This window comes from Amorphotheca resinae (assembly GCF_003019875.1).
Source record: "Amorphotheca resinae ATCC 22711 unplaced genomic scaffold M430scaffold_13, whole genome shotgun sequence".
Classification (NCBI taxonomy): Eukaryota; Fungi; Ascomycota; class Leotiomycetes; order Helotiales; family Amorphothecaceae; genus Amorphotheca; species Amorphotheca resinae.
Genome location: NW_020194483.1, coordinates 751,251 through 766,233, shown reverse-complemented (window position 1 = coordinate 766,233; position 14,983 = coordinate 751,251). Strand labels below are relative to the sequence as shown.

The 14,983-nt window shown below is 50.3% G+C and overlaps 7 protein-coding genes across 7 annotated transcripts; 2 read left to right on the top strand and 5 right to left on the bottom strand.

Moving 5' to 3' along the window:
• Window positions 1-806: 806 nt before the first annotated feature.
• On the bottom strand, window positions 807-1,326 carry M430DRAFT_37475 (hypothetical protein). Its single transcript, XM_024867128.1, has one exon. The coding sequence runs from the start codon at window positions 1,264-1,266 to the stop codon at window positions 961-963; it is 306 nt and encodes a 101-aa protein (XP_024717100.1). The 5' UTR covers window positions 1,267-1,326; the 3' UTR covers window positions 807-960.
• Window positions 1,327-2,313: 987 nt separating this feature from the next.
• On the bottom strand, window positions 2,314-3,400 carry M430DRAFT_110241 (hypothetical protein; the record flags this gene model as incomplete). Its single annotated transcript, XM_024861341.1, has 2 exons — window positions 2,314-3,004; window positions 3,090-3,400. 2 exons carry the CDS (start codon window positions 3,398-3,400, stop codon window positions 2,314-2,316), a joined length of 1,002 nt encoding a protein of 333 aa, XP_024717099.1.
• Window positions 3,401-5,850: 2,450 nt separating this feature from the next.
• M430DRAFT_110174 (hypothetical protein) lies at window positions 5,851-7,377 on the bottom strand (the record flags this gene model as incomplete). Its single annotated transcript, XM_024861337.1, has 2 exons — window positions 5,851-5,936; window positions 6,003-7,377. The coding sequence occupies 2 exons, from the start codon at window positions 7,375-7,377 to the stop codon at window positions 5,851-5,853; spliced, it is 1,461 nt and encodes a 486-aa protein (XP_024717098.1).
• Window positions 7,378-7,962: 585 nt separating this feature from the next.
• M430DRAFT_37473 (hypothetical protein) lies at window positions 7,963-8,408 on the top strand. The gene has a single exon (XM_024867127.1). It carries the CDS (start codon window positions 8,021-8,023, stop codon window positions 8,312-8,314), a length of 294 nt encoding a protein of 97 aa, XP_024717097.1. The 5' UTR covers window positions 7,963-8,020; the 3' UTR covers window positions 8,315-8,408.
• A 7-nt stretch (window positions 8,409-8,415) lies between these two features.
• Window positions 8,416-10,014, bottom strand: M430DRAFT_110282 (glycoside hydrolase family 5 protein; the record flags this gene model as incomplete). The annotated part of the gene is made up of 4 exons (XM_024861344.1): window positions 8,416-9,236; window positions 9,300-9,634; window positions 9,851-9,913; window positions 9,968-10,014. 4 exons carry the CDS (start codon window positions 10,012-10,014, stop codon window positions 8,416-8,418), a joined length of 1,266 nt encoding a protein of 421 aa, XP_024717096.1.
• A 1,482-nt stretch (window positions 10,015-11,496) lies between these two features.
• Window positions 11,497-11,846, bottom strand: M430DRAFT_22927 (hypothetical protein; the record flags this gene model as incomplete). The annotated part of the gene is made up of 2 exons (XM_024864795.1): window positions 11,497-11,645; window positions 11,708-11,846. 2 exons carry the CDS (start codon window positions 11,844-11,846, stop codon window positions 11,497-11,499), a joined length of 288 nt encoding a protein of 95 aa, XP_024717095.1.
• Window positions 11,847-12,079: 233 nt separating this feature from the next.
• Window positions 12,080-14,644, top strand: M430DRAFT_188328 (hypothetical protein). The gene is made up of 3 exons (XM_024863963.1): window positions 12,080-12,458; window positions 12,570-14,244; window positions 14,305-14,644. Exons 1-3 carry the CDS (start codon window positions 12,252-12,254, stop codon window positions 14,601-14,603), a joined length of 2,181 nt encoding a protein of 726 aa, XP_024717094.1. The 5' UTR covers window positions 12,080-12,251; the 3' UTR covers window positions 14,604-14,644.
• The last annotated feature ends 339 nt before the right edge of the window (window positions 14,645-14,983 follow it).

Below are 14,983 nucleotides of genomic sequence, written 5' to 3'. Positions count from 1 at the left end.
GGCTCTCTCTCGGAAGATGTGAAAATTGATTAACTTCGATATCCATATATCATCCATCCCATCTTCCAATCCCTAAAACCACGTCTCGTTAATTCCATTTCCCTAGCCCTTCCCCCTTTTCCCCATCCTACCTATGCAGAACTGCTAGAATTGGCACTGAGTGCAATCTATCTAGCTATGTAGATATTCTTTTCTGGACCTGAGATATTGGAAGATGAATTGTTGGGGAAGTCCAGCTATGATTTCTTTGCCTAGTAATGTATTGTTATGGGATAGTGATTGATTGATTGGTTAATCTGGGATTATTCTTCGATAGAGCGGATCACTAACTGTTGTTATAGGTCACAGAGAAAGAAAGAAAGAAAGAGAAAGCAAAGCACCACCTATCCTACCTACATTTTAGTAGACACAACCTGTGCCATGCCAGTCATAGAAAGAAAGAAAGAAACTCAAAGCGCTCCATAGCGAATCGAAATCCCTATATTGCAATAGGAGAGAATGATTGATTTATCCCCGCTGTTCCTCTAGCCTTCGACATTCTAGTCGTCGTGGCCGGCCGACCAGACTGACAACTCGATCTAAAAAGTCTTTAAGTCAAGAATACTTAACTTATAGCGCAACATGTGATGTCTGTCTTAAGACTTGACTATTTCTAGGCAGGAGGACGCGCAGACGTATAGAAGCCGACTTGCAAAACGAAACTCTTTGGAAAATAGAGGTTTAAACCTTGAGTTCCTCTGGTATTTCCTTTGATATCGAGCGACATATAAGCAAGCAGACTCTATCGATATTCGATACTAAAGGATGGCAAGTCTGACCCCGGTAGGTCGTCGGGCCAGGACTTATTCCCCGTTAGTAGTCCTCTCTAAGTAGGTAGGTACTACCGAGCAACTCAAGGGAAGTAAATAAACGACTGGATTAAGGACGCTCGCCTTCCTATCCTCCTAGTATATCCTCCCCTTATGTTCCTAATGTCTCAAATTCCTGTCTAATGAGATGCTCAAGCGATTCACCCTCCGCACAACCTCCGCCATAATCACCCCAACCTAACTCACGAAGAGCTTTAATAATCCCCACCCAGTCCTCGTCCAAATCGCCCTGGTCCGGATCGCCCTGCTCCAAATCGCCCTCATTCGCTTCTACACTCCGCAAATACCTGGCCACCCGGCTCCATTCGTCTATGAAACCCTTCTCGAAAGAATTGATTGTATCCTCCATGAATAACTGTTCTTCGGCGTGCCCCACACGACCCCATGAATTCCTCATCTGAGGATCATCTTTATCGCGGGGTTCGTATTTTCGGAAAAACCCACACTTCAGCCCCGGGTCCAACCTCGGGTTCTCCATAATGCTATCTTTGAGCAGCAGGCGGACCGTGAAGTGGATCTTCAGGCGTACAGTGTTATTATCTTCATCTTCAAGTTGCCATTGGTCTTGCTTCAGCCGCCAATATTCCTCGACTATGCGCGGCCCTTCCCCTTCACTGCCCTCAGCTTGGCTGAGTTGCTTCCTTTGTAGCTTTAGGACCTTTAGTTGTTGTCGTAACAGCTCTCGTTGTTGTCCCACCCGCTGCCGCTGTCTGTATAGTAGTTCTCTCAACAGCTGTCTTTTTTCCACTGACCGATTTTCCTCAAGCCCTTCAAATTGTACATCTAATCGTTGTTGCTGCTCTTCCAGTTGCGTTCGTAGCTCTTTCACCTGCTCTTCCAGCTGTTCCATGTCTTCTTGCTGCCTCTCCAGCTGCTCTTCCACCCCCCCCTCTAGCTGCTCCTCTTGCTGTTGTTGTGTCAGTGTCCGCTGTCGGCCGTCCAGCATTTGTTGGTGTTGGTGTAACTTTAGTGCAAGTGACGGTTCTAAAGGAATCAACTGTTGACCTTGTGTGTTTTGTTGTTGTTGTCCTTGCTGACGCGGTTGCTGTCGTCGTTGCTCTAACTGTTGCTCCAGTTCCTCTATCTGCTGCTGTAAGTCTGTTTCCTCATCCCCTTCCTGGGTCCCTGCCTCGCTTCCCTCTTCGTCCTCCGGAGTCTGCTGCTGTTCGTCCCTCTGAGTCTGTTGCTGTACATCATTCTTATGCTGCTGCTGGTTTTCTAAGTCCCTTTGCAATTGCTCCAGCAGCTGCCGTGGTTTTTCCCCGTCGGCTGACTGACTTCCCTGTTGAGGCTGAGCGTTCTGGTCGATGAAGCGATCCCGTTTCCCATCAAGAAATCCAAAGAAGAGATAGTGCGGTATCGCCCACAATCCTACGCGCGACTCGGTTACTAGTCCTTCTTTCTGTTAATTGAAAGTCTTGTAGCCGTAACATAGACTCGATTTTCACGTACCTTTTGTGGATGCAAGATTCCAGAGCCTCATTGGCGGTTTTCCCCAAGGCCTCAGCGATTTTTCTTGAAGCGGCGTCAGGAACTGAAGTAAAGTTGCGTCGTCAAATTTGGCCGAGCTTGCGCGCCTGATTTTTGAAACCATCCAGAGCAGGGCTACCGTGGAGAGGCCGGGATCACGGTTTCCACCACCGATGTCTGAGTGGCAACCGGTGAAGGCACACTGCTCGACCGTTGTATATTTGCCAGCTGTAGTCTTCCACAATTCTGGTTGGAAACTTTTCCTTTTCTCATGGAGAGACAGCGCAAGGAAGGCGTGATCGACTTTCTCTGGGACGCTACTATTGACAAATGAGAATTTGTTTCTACACCCCATCGCACTTACTGTGTCCCATTCGGCGAGCACCTTGATTCTGACTGGGTAATATAACTGGTGTAGTGCGTCTAAGAGCTTAGGGTTTATAATGCCCTCTCCCTCCTTCCATGACCGGTAAACCTTTCGAAGAAATACGAGACCCTTTCGTCGAAGTAGACCAAATGCACTGATGAAATGTGCCAGACATCGAACAGTGAAAGCGCCTCGCGAGAATCCAACAAGAATGATCTCGTCCTGGAGAGAGAGGAAGTTGTAGTTGTTGCAGATAAAACAATAAGCATCGAGCATGTTTTTGGTCAGTCCTGTCTTGCTGTCAATATACATATTTAAGTATTTTCTTTTGGGTTGTGTTGGGGGTGTTTGGGGGGGAGGGGGTAGACTAGAATGGAGGTAACTTGCCCTTCCCTGTAGCTCCTGCAAAGCTGCTGTCGCTCCATAAGGACGACGCAGCCCCGACTCCGCTTGAGTAATATACTATTTGACGCACAACACCATACCGATCATGCTCTGCTCCTGAACCCCAGTCGGTATCGATATTATGGTCTCCTTCGGGGACTTGAAAATGGTCTTCACCCAACCGATAAACGGCCCGGGCGAGCTTTGCCACGTTTGTGAGAGGTGCGACGGATCCTGAGGCATTCTGCCATGTACCATCACAGCAAACGAAGAGACGCTTCTTCTCGCAACGTTCAACCATTGATCTCATGACGTCGTTTTCAGAATCATGATTCCCATTCTCCAAACGAGGGAGGAGTCGTATAACTTTCCTCGTTTGCTCTCTGAGTTTCTTTCTCAACCCTCGATTGGCATCGGGCGCGCTCGTGTCACTCGTGTCGCTCATTGTGTTCAGTTGGATTAAGCTCGTAGTCTTATGCTGTGTCTAGGGTAATTCCTAGGACCTCGTAACAAATTCCTAGTCTCCAGAAAAGCCTGATGAAAACTGTAGAATAGGCTGTCCTGTTATACACGGCAGTAGCTGGGAGGGACCGCAGACGCGGTGGCGGCATGCGCATTTGTGGCATCTTTTGATTGGCATGTTGACTATCCAAAGACTCGTAAAATAGCAGATTAGATGCAGAAAGACATGATAAAGTGCTGGCATTTGTGACATCCATGGCCTACTTTCACCGAAGGACACCTGCGGGAACATATTTCGGCCAGAGCGGGCCGAGCGGCTCCTGAAAATGCAGTCGATCGACAATGGAAAATTTGAAATCGAGGTGCCACTCAACACCCTTGTTATTTCACGCACTTCAATGTAACGCTCATGTTGCCCAGTGATAGAAGCAGGGCTGAGTAAGGTAGTGGTACCACCTTGTGATATCCAGGGGTATGTGTTATGCCTTCTTGGAAGCGGCTCTGTCTAGGCATTTTCGTTCTCGAAGGAGATCGAATTCCGGGCTAAGCAAACTGTCCTAGCCTCAACTTTCCGAGGTACTCCGCTCGGTGCGTCATTCTATCAGAGAAGAGTCCAAGTCACCCACCTCGAACATATCCACGACCTGAGATGCGAGGCTCGCGGGTTCGACCGTCGGGATCGACTCATGCAGAGCCAGCAGTGCCATGTGGGCTGAGAGGTAACGTTCCCTTCCTTTACTTTCCTACCTCAATGCCTCATCCAGTAAAAGCAATCTGCCAGACTTTACCCCGAGGCTTGTGGTGGGATAGGAACTGTGCGGAGATGCTGTTGTGAGCTAGTGAAGCAAAACCTAGGATTCTGACATTGCAGTAGTGCAGTATTGCAGCATTGCATGCTGCAATGCTCTGGATTTGGATACTGGAACTGTAGTAGTGTAGTAAGAGCTGAGCGCGAGTGTGAAAAATCAATGTGCCCTTGCCATTGTTGTTGTACTGAGTTGCAAACGGGATCCCCACACCACTAAGCGTTGGGCTATATAAATATAAATATAAATCTGGGGTTCATGAAGTTGTAGGGAGGTTTTCCTAGCGTGGCGCCTTGCCTAAAGGAGGATAGTGCTCCTGGCCAACTAACCATCCCTGGGCTGCGGCGAAGTACAATTCGAGCTTGGTGCGGCTCTCGACATGCAACAAATATACTTATTCACGTGACCGTAGACGTCCGATCACCGGCTTGCATTCTTTTGCTTCCGCGATAACTTTTCGGTAATTGAATTCGAGAAGATAAAAAGTGGCCGACTCAACACGTCCTAGGATCCATTAACATGCCGACTTTAATGTCCAGCTATCGGAAGTAAGATTGCGAGACATTCTGGTGGCGGATTTTAGAGTCGAACTGCTTGTTGGTGGAAGAAGCTACCGCTTTTGAGATGAAGGAGAAATTTTCACCGGAGAATTGAGTGTTTCAAATTAGTGAAGTTCACCAAGGAGGTAGTTGGGGAAAATTTTCTAGTAGGTAGAGTCTGTCCAAATGTGATCGGATCCAGTAGTGTCTATCCCCGTGGTCGAGGCGAATAGCATAATACGCTAAACATGAGCAAGGCAAAACCCAAAGCGGGACTTGAATCTAATTTTATCACTTCTGCCCCAATCACAACTAAGTGCGCAAGACCTAAATGACGGCGAGACCGAATACTCTTGCCCTCGGTTTGTATATCTAGGAAACATGCTAATAATTTAACAGTAGGTAGCTTTGACGGTCGCCGTAACATCTCTTCTTCCTTCTCCCTTTATGCTCTTATCATTGCAGCTGCTGACTAAGCAGCCCTACATTTCCTACAGTACTTGTATACCTTAAACCTGTGTAGGTACCTTTCGGTAGGCCTTCTGTAACCCATACCACGAACATATCTACTGTGCCTACGATGTCCACCGAAAAGCCATCCCAAGTCTTGGACCTCTCTATCTACAGTTTGTCCCGTTGTCTAGGAAGCCGTTGCACTTCCTTGCCTTAAATTTTCAAATCGAATGTTCCGAATTGATGCTTCATTTATAGTACTTGTGAAAAGAAGACGGGTGAATCAACTCGCAAAAGAGAACTTATTGTAGAAGAGTCAGAAAGGGATACAGGGATTGAGGAAAGGGCAACGATGCTACAAGTTTCCAGAGCTCGTCACGTGGTAACCGATTCATACCTACAAAGAGGAATGGAAGACATCACAGTGCGTGGCTTTTGTAGTCATATAATCGGAATAGGATTCGCATTCCATTTAAATGCTACCTGTTTACATTTTGATTTTAATCCCTATATGTAATAGTTTTCAGTCGAAGCCATTCCTCGAGTCCAACTGAACCGAATCTCCCGTAACCGCTCCCCTTCATGCCTTCACGTCATATATTAGCATATCTCTTTGATACAAGGGCTGCAGAAAGGGATGGATGGGACTTACCACCATGCGGCAACGCCGTCTCGTCATGTACCGTCATGCCATTAATATGAACTGCACCACTCTCAATGTTTTTCGCGAATCTCAATGCCCTTCTCAAATCTTCTGTGAAAACACTCGAAGTCAAGCCGTACTCCGTATCATTCGCCAGCTCCACCGCCTCCTCCTCGCTCTTGATCACGATTATACTAACCGTTGGTCCAAAGGTCTCCTGGTGGTAGAGATCCATCTCCCTGGTCGTGCCTTTCACCACAACGGGTCTCATCTTAGCATCGACCCCACTTTCTATGTCGCCGTAGATTATCGTCGCTCCCTTGCTGACCGCATCTCTCAAGATCCGCTTGGTCTTTTCCACGCTTTGTTTATTAATCAGAACCCCTGGTTCCTTGTCCTCTGGCGCAAAGGCCGCAACAGCAGCCTTGAAGAGCTTCTCGAATTCATCGACCACCTTCTCATGAACAAGGAGGCGGTCCGTAGACATACAGATCTGTCCACTGTTTAGGAATGCGCCGACCGCACATTCCTTTGCAGCGAGTTCCAAATCGGCGTCCTCCCAGATGATAGCGGGGTTCTTACCACCCAGCTCCAGAAGTACGGGCTTGAGATTTCTCCCTGCCAGTTCGCCAATGATCCTACCTACATTTGTGGAGCCCGTGAAGTTGATTTTCTTAACAATGGGAGAATCGATCAAATGTTTTGTAACCTCCGCAGCATCAGCTGGCTTGTGAGCCAGGAGATTCAGGACACCATCCGGAAGACCAGCATCATGGAAAATTCTTACGAGCGCATGCGAGCATGCGGGTGCAAGTTCGGACGCCTTTAAAAGCGCGGTATTGCCCGCAGCTAGCGGGTAGACAATCGATCGCATACCCAAGATGAAAGGTGCATTCCAAGGAGCAATAGCGAGGATCACTCCATAGGGTTCTTTGCAAATCATACCACTGATGCCTTCCCCTTCGGGGGTAGGAATACTCCCTTGTATACTACTGATCCGCGCCGCCGCATCTCGCAGGATTTCGGAGGCGAGCCCCAAGTTGAAGTTCGCCCACGCTGTGGATGCACCTGTTTCCGACATCATGTACCCCGCCAGCTCGTCGCGACGAACCTCCATCAGCTCTGCGGCCTTGAGCAAGATGTTGCGTCTCTTTATAGGCTTTGTATCCCGCCATGCAGGAAAGGCCTTGTGTGCGGCAGCAAGGGCGGCATCTGCATCATCGATGGCGGCGGAGCCGAAGTGGTGGACAAAGTCGCCAGTGGCAGGGTTGTGAACGGGGAAGGTCGAGGAGGTTTGGTGGGGCTGGTTGTTGACGAGGAGATGGATTGTGGTGGGGGTGGAAAGGTCTTTTTCAAGACTCACGGTCGGGGTCGTCGAAGACATGATGATGAGGGTGAGGCCGTGGCCTTGGTCTGCGCCTGCGCTGGGCCTTGAGCTTGAGCTTGAGCCTGAGCTTGGGGCGGGGTAGTGGATGTATGCTTTGCGTGCGCTGGAAAACAGAGACTTCAGGAGGGCGAAGGCGAGGAAGAGGACGACGGCAAAAAGGGCGAGAACAGGGACGACGACGGGGGCGAAGGACGATAGTTGGTTGGTGGGCAGAAAGGGGGAGCAGACGGCGGAAAGATGGCCATTCTTATCGTTGGCGGCCAGAGCTCCACTGGCAGAGACTGGCGGGCGATGGGCCTGGGACTGGGAATTTCCGGCAGAGTAGTCGAGAGTAGTTTCGTGGGTTCATCCCAGGTCGTGGACCCTCCGCAATGTGAAGCGACGTTGGAAGCGCGCTTAACCGGAAGCGGGCAGGCGTCTGGAGCCCCGCGCAGCACGGTAATGGAGCACGGCCATGCAGCTCCAACGGTCTGGGTGGACTTGTCTCTCTGGGGTCCTGCAGCTTCGGGTAATGACCCCGGGAGTCGGGTCTGTCTGTCGGCCTTCCTTCGCTTCTCCTTCCGCGGTCTTCGGCCAAATCATCACCCGCCCGCCCTCTGGTCAGACTGGTCAACACTGGTCTCGTCCTCGCTCAGCTGTCATGTCCTCGGCAATTGTTTCTCCTCCTCCTTCCTCTCCATCTTCCCCATTCTCTCCCCCCTCCCGTTCCCCTCTCTTCTCCATTCCTCCCGCATCCCGCTGTCTCTCCCCAGCCGTCTCCTCCCCTCGCGCCCTCGCTCCTTCGCTCCCTCATCCACTTGCCGAGTGGACCACAGCCGGGTTCGAATCGGCGGATCTCCCTTACAAATCTGCCCGGAGTATATCTCATAAATCCGTCGACGGGCATGCGCTATACTCCATGCGTGAAGGGTGGAATGTGGATGGACAGACCTAGGTCCTATACCCGCCCCCACTCTGCCTTAGGGCTTATACAGTCATCCCCCCCCAACTCCTCCCCGAAGCCTCGAAGGTCCCCCTCGCGGTCCCTCGGGACCTCTAATTCCCTGGGATCATGCACGAGGACGTCTGGCATTGGCCCGGATGCTTCCTCGAGGTTAGAGGCTGGGGAATCAGTCCGGCGCGCGTCAGGTTCTGGAAATGCCATTCGGGCGCGCTCTCCGTCTTCCATGCCCAGAAGATCCAGCCCGAGTGCGCTTCGTAGGCGTCCATCTGTGCCTCGACAAAGTATTCCAGGTTCGTCTTGTCGACGTCCAGTAGGCCATCGACCGTCCCTTCGTACTTGGTTTGGCAATCTCCGTAGTAGCCCGTGCTCCCAGAGAGCGTCCCGTCATATCGTGCCCCTTTGCCAAGGCCGTTCAGCCACTTCGCGCAATCGGTCTGCGCACCCGTCCACTCCCCAACTATTGTCCATTTGTCCGTGCTGGCAAGATTGGATGCCTGGCTGCAGGCAGCTTGCACATGGTCGCAGGGTTTCATGGCAACATCGTCATCGGTGAAGATCTGGTAGATGTGTGTGTCGAGAATGACATCGTTCACCCCGGCTTGTGTATTCATGAAACCATTCCAGTAAGAAACAACATCCTCGAATGCGTCGTGGATGGTCACAGCGGTGTAGGCATTGGCGTTGCGGACATTGCCCCACCCATCGTAGTAGAACTGCTTCAACGCGGCCATATCAATGGCCCAGTTTGCCGGCTCGTTCAAAAGTTCAATTGCAGTGACCACGTCCGTGTCCCCCGCGTAGCGGTATGCCAGATTCTGGATAGCGGTCAATGTTTCAGATGTGGTGTCGCCTTGTTGCCAATCGATTGGTCCGTAGCGTCCTGAATTGTCGAACCCGTTTTGGGATCCGGGGGCTGTCAGTGTCACATTATGTCAGATAGGGAACTCGAATCAATCAGTGCCGAAAGAGAGCCCACCTCCATGTAAATCAATCATGACTTTCAAGCCTGCGCTTCTAGCCCAGCCAATGGCATTATCAAGGATTGGTAATTGTCCCTGAACGTAAGGATCCCCAGGGAGAGGGTTGATGGCCCAATAACCGATGGGAATTCGCACATGGTTCAAACCCATCGAAGCAATCTCGTTGAAATCATCTTGCGTGATCCAGTTATTCCAGTGCGCTTCCAACTGATTCTGGGCCGCCGTTGGACCTAAAGCTTGGGTGAAGGTATATTCGTCGACCACTCCACCACCGTTCGCCCAGGGAGCAAAGAGTGATGGAGTGATCCATGGCTCTAAGACGAACCAACCTCTTTACACGAGGAGTTAGCGTCATGGATCACATCCCCAGCCCAGTGAGCTTCAGGGCAGGGGTTGCTCGGTTAAGATCTCTAAGAAAAGGTAGATAGTGAGGAAGGAAAATAAAAAAGGTATCTGGGGGAATGAGAAATAAACAAATGAAAGAAACCTATCAATTGTAAATTATAGAAGAAAATATTCAAGGAAAAGAAGAAAAAATAAGATATACCCAAGGTTCACGCCGCGAACTTTATCGTAGTTGTAATCGAAGCTTATGCCTTGTCGTCGTAGCCTTGTACAGGTCAGCAGGTAGAAAAGCAAGCGTCGCACTCAGGAAGCCTCTTACAAAGGTTTCGCTTGAACTGCCGGCAGACAAGCTGCTGCAATGATCATAACTTTAGTGAACATCATGGTTGCTAGTGTGCAAAACAGTATGCTTGTATGCTTATAAAGAAGGCGAGCACGAAGGTTGAAATCAGCTATATCCAGGATTATTCACGGTCTCTCTGCGCTGGCAGGGCAGTCTGCCCATTTATATAGAGTCAAAGAAAAGACACCGCCCTCTTCCTTTTTCCCTGCCAAAGAAGCAATGCCGCTGGGGTGTCGATGCCTGCCAATAGAGATGGTCTGACTCTTCGACCCCAACAATGGCTGCTGCTCTGGGGTCAGGTCGGGCCGGGCTGCAGGCAATACATGTCGCATGGCCGCTATCTGCGGAGTTGTGGGCTCCCCGCCTTGCGAGGTACCGTTCAGCCTTTCCTTAGTAGACGCTTTAGACTCTTTTAGAGCTTCCTTGAATCTCCAGAAGGAGGGGTCTGGTCAGGGACGGTGCGCTGGCCCACTCAAATGCCAGGCCCGTGGCCTAGGTAACTCCGCTGACAGCAGCAATTGGCAATCGTTGAATCGAATCTGATACCACGAGACCCGAGTTGGGAGACGCCACAAGCTGTACTCCAGGGGTATCATCACATGAATGGTACGGAGGACCTACCTCTTCTTCAACCGGCGCACGCCTCGAAGTGTTTACTCTGTGCGACGCGGGAAATTCCCAGAACTGCTACCGAGGTCCGGTGGTGCCACGACTCGGGACTTATCTACCTTATACACCGTAATTTGACAACACTCATATCACTGGAGAATGGCACATCAAAAGAAAGTTCCGGGCTTTACGATTCATGCATAGCTGAATCTTTCTCTTTCTATCATTATTGCAAGACGAGTACTCTAACCCTGCCTATCCTTATTATCTGCCCTGAAAGCCACTCAATTATTGAATCATGAGGACAAGGACCGTGGGTTCATCTGATTGTCTAAAGCGAGACATAAACAAACGGTCAGATGCTAGGGGTCTCAACGTTGCGGTTAAGCCTGGCTTATCCGGGAAAAGGCATTCCACCAAGGTAGGTACTTCATGCGGCATCCTGGCAACGCAGTGCATAGACGGACAACACACGCCTTCATACTTTCATGTATGTAGCTTCATGTATATGATATGATGAAGCCCGGGTCAATACCCTCTGATCTACAGCAACAGTTCCCCATTGGAGCCCTCAACTCCGGAAGATCACAAGAAGATCACAAGGAACCGGAACACTCTAGACTATACCCAAGGTAGGTATGGATAAATGCAAGTCGGCATGCGGGGTAGAGACATGATTCAGGCTGTCCGGTGATGGCCAGGTGTAAATCTGCAGGGGCCATAATATCATGAGACGCGGAAGATCTTCATCTTCATGAGCAATGAACGTGTTTATGGCATCGAAAGAAGCCGAGTCTGGGAAAGGGGGAAGAGCAGGACCCCTTGTAACCCCGCAGTGCAGTTCCGCGTATCATGTGATAACGGAGAGAGCGTGATGCGGGGAGTCTCATGCTTCTTCAGAGACGTTGAGAAGACGAGGATGATCCTCCCAGCTTGGATCTTCTCTCATGATCAATCTCTTGCTGCTTTGCGGCTTGGATTCGACGCTGGATGATCGATGGGTCAAGAAAAGGCTGGGGGACAGCTCGAGATGAAAATTCGACCACTGTTTTTTTTTTTTTACTTAATATGAATCTGGCATGGAACAGCCAAGAAATGTCATCTCACCTGGAACGCTCGCCTCCTTATTTCTCACGGATACCTCGCTCTTCGATGCTGGTGGTTGAGAATAGGACAGACTCAGAGGGGTCGGTCTAGGAGGACGCAGGGGTCCTTGGATCAACTCCCGCTTCGACTTCGAGGCCATCCTTTCACGACGGATGAGTTGAACAACAAGAGATGGCGATAGTTTTTGATAGCTATAACCACGCCCTATCCGTGCTTCGATGGCTAAAAGGAGTGCCACGCAAGGAAGAGGAGCGTTTTAGGTAAGAGAAAAAAGTTCCCCAGGCCAGCCGTTATGCTATGCTCGTCTAACATGCCTTTTCCGGCCTGGCGCCCTGCCGTGAGAAATGCTATGGAGTCCTGTATGGGGAGGCAAAATGCGAGAGCCTCCGCACTTCTCAACCCCTCTACCGTAGGCGTCGCTCCCACTGATTGTTGATCCCGATATCGCGGGAGTCCTGGACCGCGACACAAACAGCTTTGCCGGTGTTAGCCAGGGCTCACTGATAGACGATTTCCAACGGCCCCAACCCATACATGCGCGCGCATGGAAGGCGTACATGTGAGTGGTGGGGCGGCAAGTCCCACAACGAGCGCAAGGCCTGGCACAGCAGGTGGCAGCTACAAGAGGAAGCGCAACGGTGCTGAGTTCGAAAGCAGTCCTGGCACCGGAGGCGAGGAAGGCGACGAAGAAGAGAACAAGAAGAGGCAGCCCGGCGTGAAGAGAGCCTGCAATGAGTGCCGGCAGCAGAAAGTGAGTCATCATTGCTAACAGAATAAAAAGAACGACTCGACTCGACATGACGACGAGGCGACGATGTTGCAATTATGGAATGACAATGAGGCTGATGTTCTGGAATTATAGTTGCGCTGCGATGTTGTCCAGGATCCGTTCACGACGTGCTCACGATGCAATCGATTGAAGCTCGAATGCAAAATCGAATCAAATTTCAAGCGCGTAGGCAAGAGGAGCAAACATGCCGAGATGGAGAAGCAAATAGAACGCCTGCAGCACCAGTTACAAAGAGCGCAGGCTCAAGGGTACATCGTAGAGGATGACGAGGAGATGAAGTCGCCCATGGCGAATGGGATGTACTCGAGAGATAACCAGTCATATATGGGATCGGACGAGGCTGTGTCCTCTCTCCTACACCTTAAACAAGGCGGATCATACAACATGCCGAGAATCGTGAGAGAGATTGAGAATGTTGGGTTGACAGAAGAGGCTATCAACCATCTCTTCAATGAGTTCTGGTGTTGCTATCATCCGTACCTCCCCTTTCTCAACCCCTCACAGGCACCCGATGTGTACTATCAACAACACCCACTCTTATTCTGGACTATCATCACAGTAGCTGCTCGCCGCCACACCCTCGATCCACATCTCCTAACAAACCTCTCTGGCCCCGTAACGAGGCTACTTTGGACAACCATTGGGGAGGTACCTAACAACCATTACGTAGTCAAGGCATTATGCTTGATTTGCACCTGGCCTTTGCCGACGAGCACTACATCGACAGATCCCACACACATCCTGAGTGGTGTTATGATGAAAGCGGCGACAGGCATTGGCCTTCATCGCCCGAGTCATACCCAAGACTTCTCGCGCGTCTCCGTGGATCTTAACAGGGAGCAGTTGCATGATAGGGTCGTGACTTGGGCAGTATGCAATATCGTTGCACAGAGTGTGGGCACAGGTTATGGCCAACCTGCTTCGACTCTATACGATTGGACGCTTGCAATCAGGCCGGGTGACGATGGGCCGTTTACATTATCCCCGGAACTTGAGGCTCGACTTCAGATTGAACGTTTCTGTGACAAAGTCTCAAAAGAGATGTACAGCAACGCCAGTGATCCTCGAGGTGTGGCAGGTGATGAGCTTAGAGCGATGTTAACTAGAGTATATCGTCGAGAGTTCAACGAACTCAAAGTCTCCATTCTATCGCGGCAGGACTTATCACCTATCGTCAACCTTCATCTCCAAGCCGCCGGCCTACACCTGCGCCTGTCCGCATTCTTCGACTCCAGTACCACACAAGGTTACATGGACGACTTGATGGGGTTATGGCGGGCAGTGCTAGCGTTCCTTGATCTCGTCTTCGAGCTCGAAACCCCCTCGCCAGATAATAATCTGAGCGGTGGCATCCTCCGTTTTGCCACAAACTATATACGGCAGATGATAGTGGCCGCCTGCTTTGCGCTGCTCAAATTAACCAGCTCATTTTTCGCTAGAGAAATTGAATTTGAGCGCGGGCGTCAACTCTTCCATCGCACTATCCAAGCTATCAGAAGCATGAGCATCATCAGCAATGACCTCCCGTGGAGGCTTGCCGAACTCATGGTACAAATGTGGAATGGTGCACGTGTGGAAGCCCGTAGCTTACAGGCACAAAGCAATGCTAATGGCCAGGAAACGGAGACTGTGATAGATGATAGTTTGCAGCTCAAAGTACGATGTAGGATGAGTATGAGTTTAGTATTTGACTCTACCTGGAGGTGGCGAGAAGAGTTCCAGGCTCAGGGAAGAGGAAATCTTGAAGGTCTGTGCAAGCCCCTATCTGTTGACTTATGTAACCGTGTATCTAATTCCGACCGCACAGCAGCGACGAAAAATCCGACGAACCCTGACAGTGCAGCGGAGTCCTCAGCATCCTCCACGCACCTCGACTCCACATTAATGCCTCCTTCACATCAGCTGCAGAACCAACTCTTGGCAGCAGCCGGAGCAGTGACTCCCAATCATGGGTTGTCGTCTAGTAGCATGATTGCAGGAAGCGTGGGGTATAACGAGAGTAACTATGAGGTTTTTGATCCGCTGAATTGGATGCTGGATGGGCTGGTCGACTTTCCCTATTCTTATGCAGCGGTTCAGGGTCTAGAGGCGAATGGGATGGGATAATTTCTTGATACTTTTCCAAGGCTGTGCTTTGCAAAAGATGACAAGGGGCAATACAGGGCCCTAAACGTACCGTAAGGAAAATCAAGCGGAGCGGAGCAAGACTGCATGGCACGGACACGGCAGGGAGGGGACATTGGAAGCCCCTCTCCTTTCCTCACAAAATATTAGCAGGCTCCAATGTTTTGAAGGTTTTAGAGGCCGTAAGGTTATGGCATGACGGACGAAATACCCCTGGAAATTAGCTCGATTCAAAAATTTATGCTTATTGTACGAAATCTTCAGCTTACGACTTTTAATTATGTACTGTATGATAATCAAATCAAACATAGGTTTTTCCATTCTTCTCTTACTATAGGTAGTTCTATTGGTCCATAAAGAGA

Bases quoted from the DNA above. Each gene is read 5' to 3' on its own strand.
- M430DRAFT_37475 (XM_024867128.1), bottom strand. From the start codon at position 1,266: ATGAGGAATTCATGGGGTCGTGTGGGGCACGCCGAAGAACAGTTATTC.
- M430DRAFT_188328 (XM_024863963.1), top strand. From the start codon at position 12,252: ATGGAAGGCGTACATGTGAGTGGTGGGGCGGCAAGTCCCACAACGAGC. The intron at 12,459-12,569 runs GTGAGTCATCAT...CTGGAATTATAG, and splicing joins ATGAGTGCCGGCAGCAGAAA to TTGCGCTGCGATGTTGTCCA. The intron at 14,245-14,304 runs GTCTGTGCAAGC...CCGACCGCACAG, and splicing joins GGGAAGAGGAAATCTTGAAG to CAGCGACGAAAAATCCGACG.
- M430DRAFT_37473 (XM_024867127.1), top strand. From the start codon at position 8,021: ATGTCCTCGGCAATTGTTTCTCCTCCTCCTTCCTCTCCATCTTCCCCA.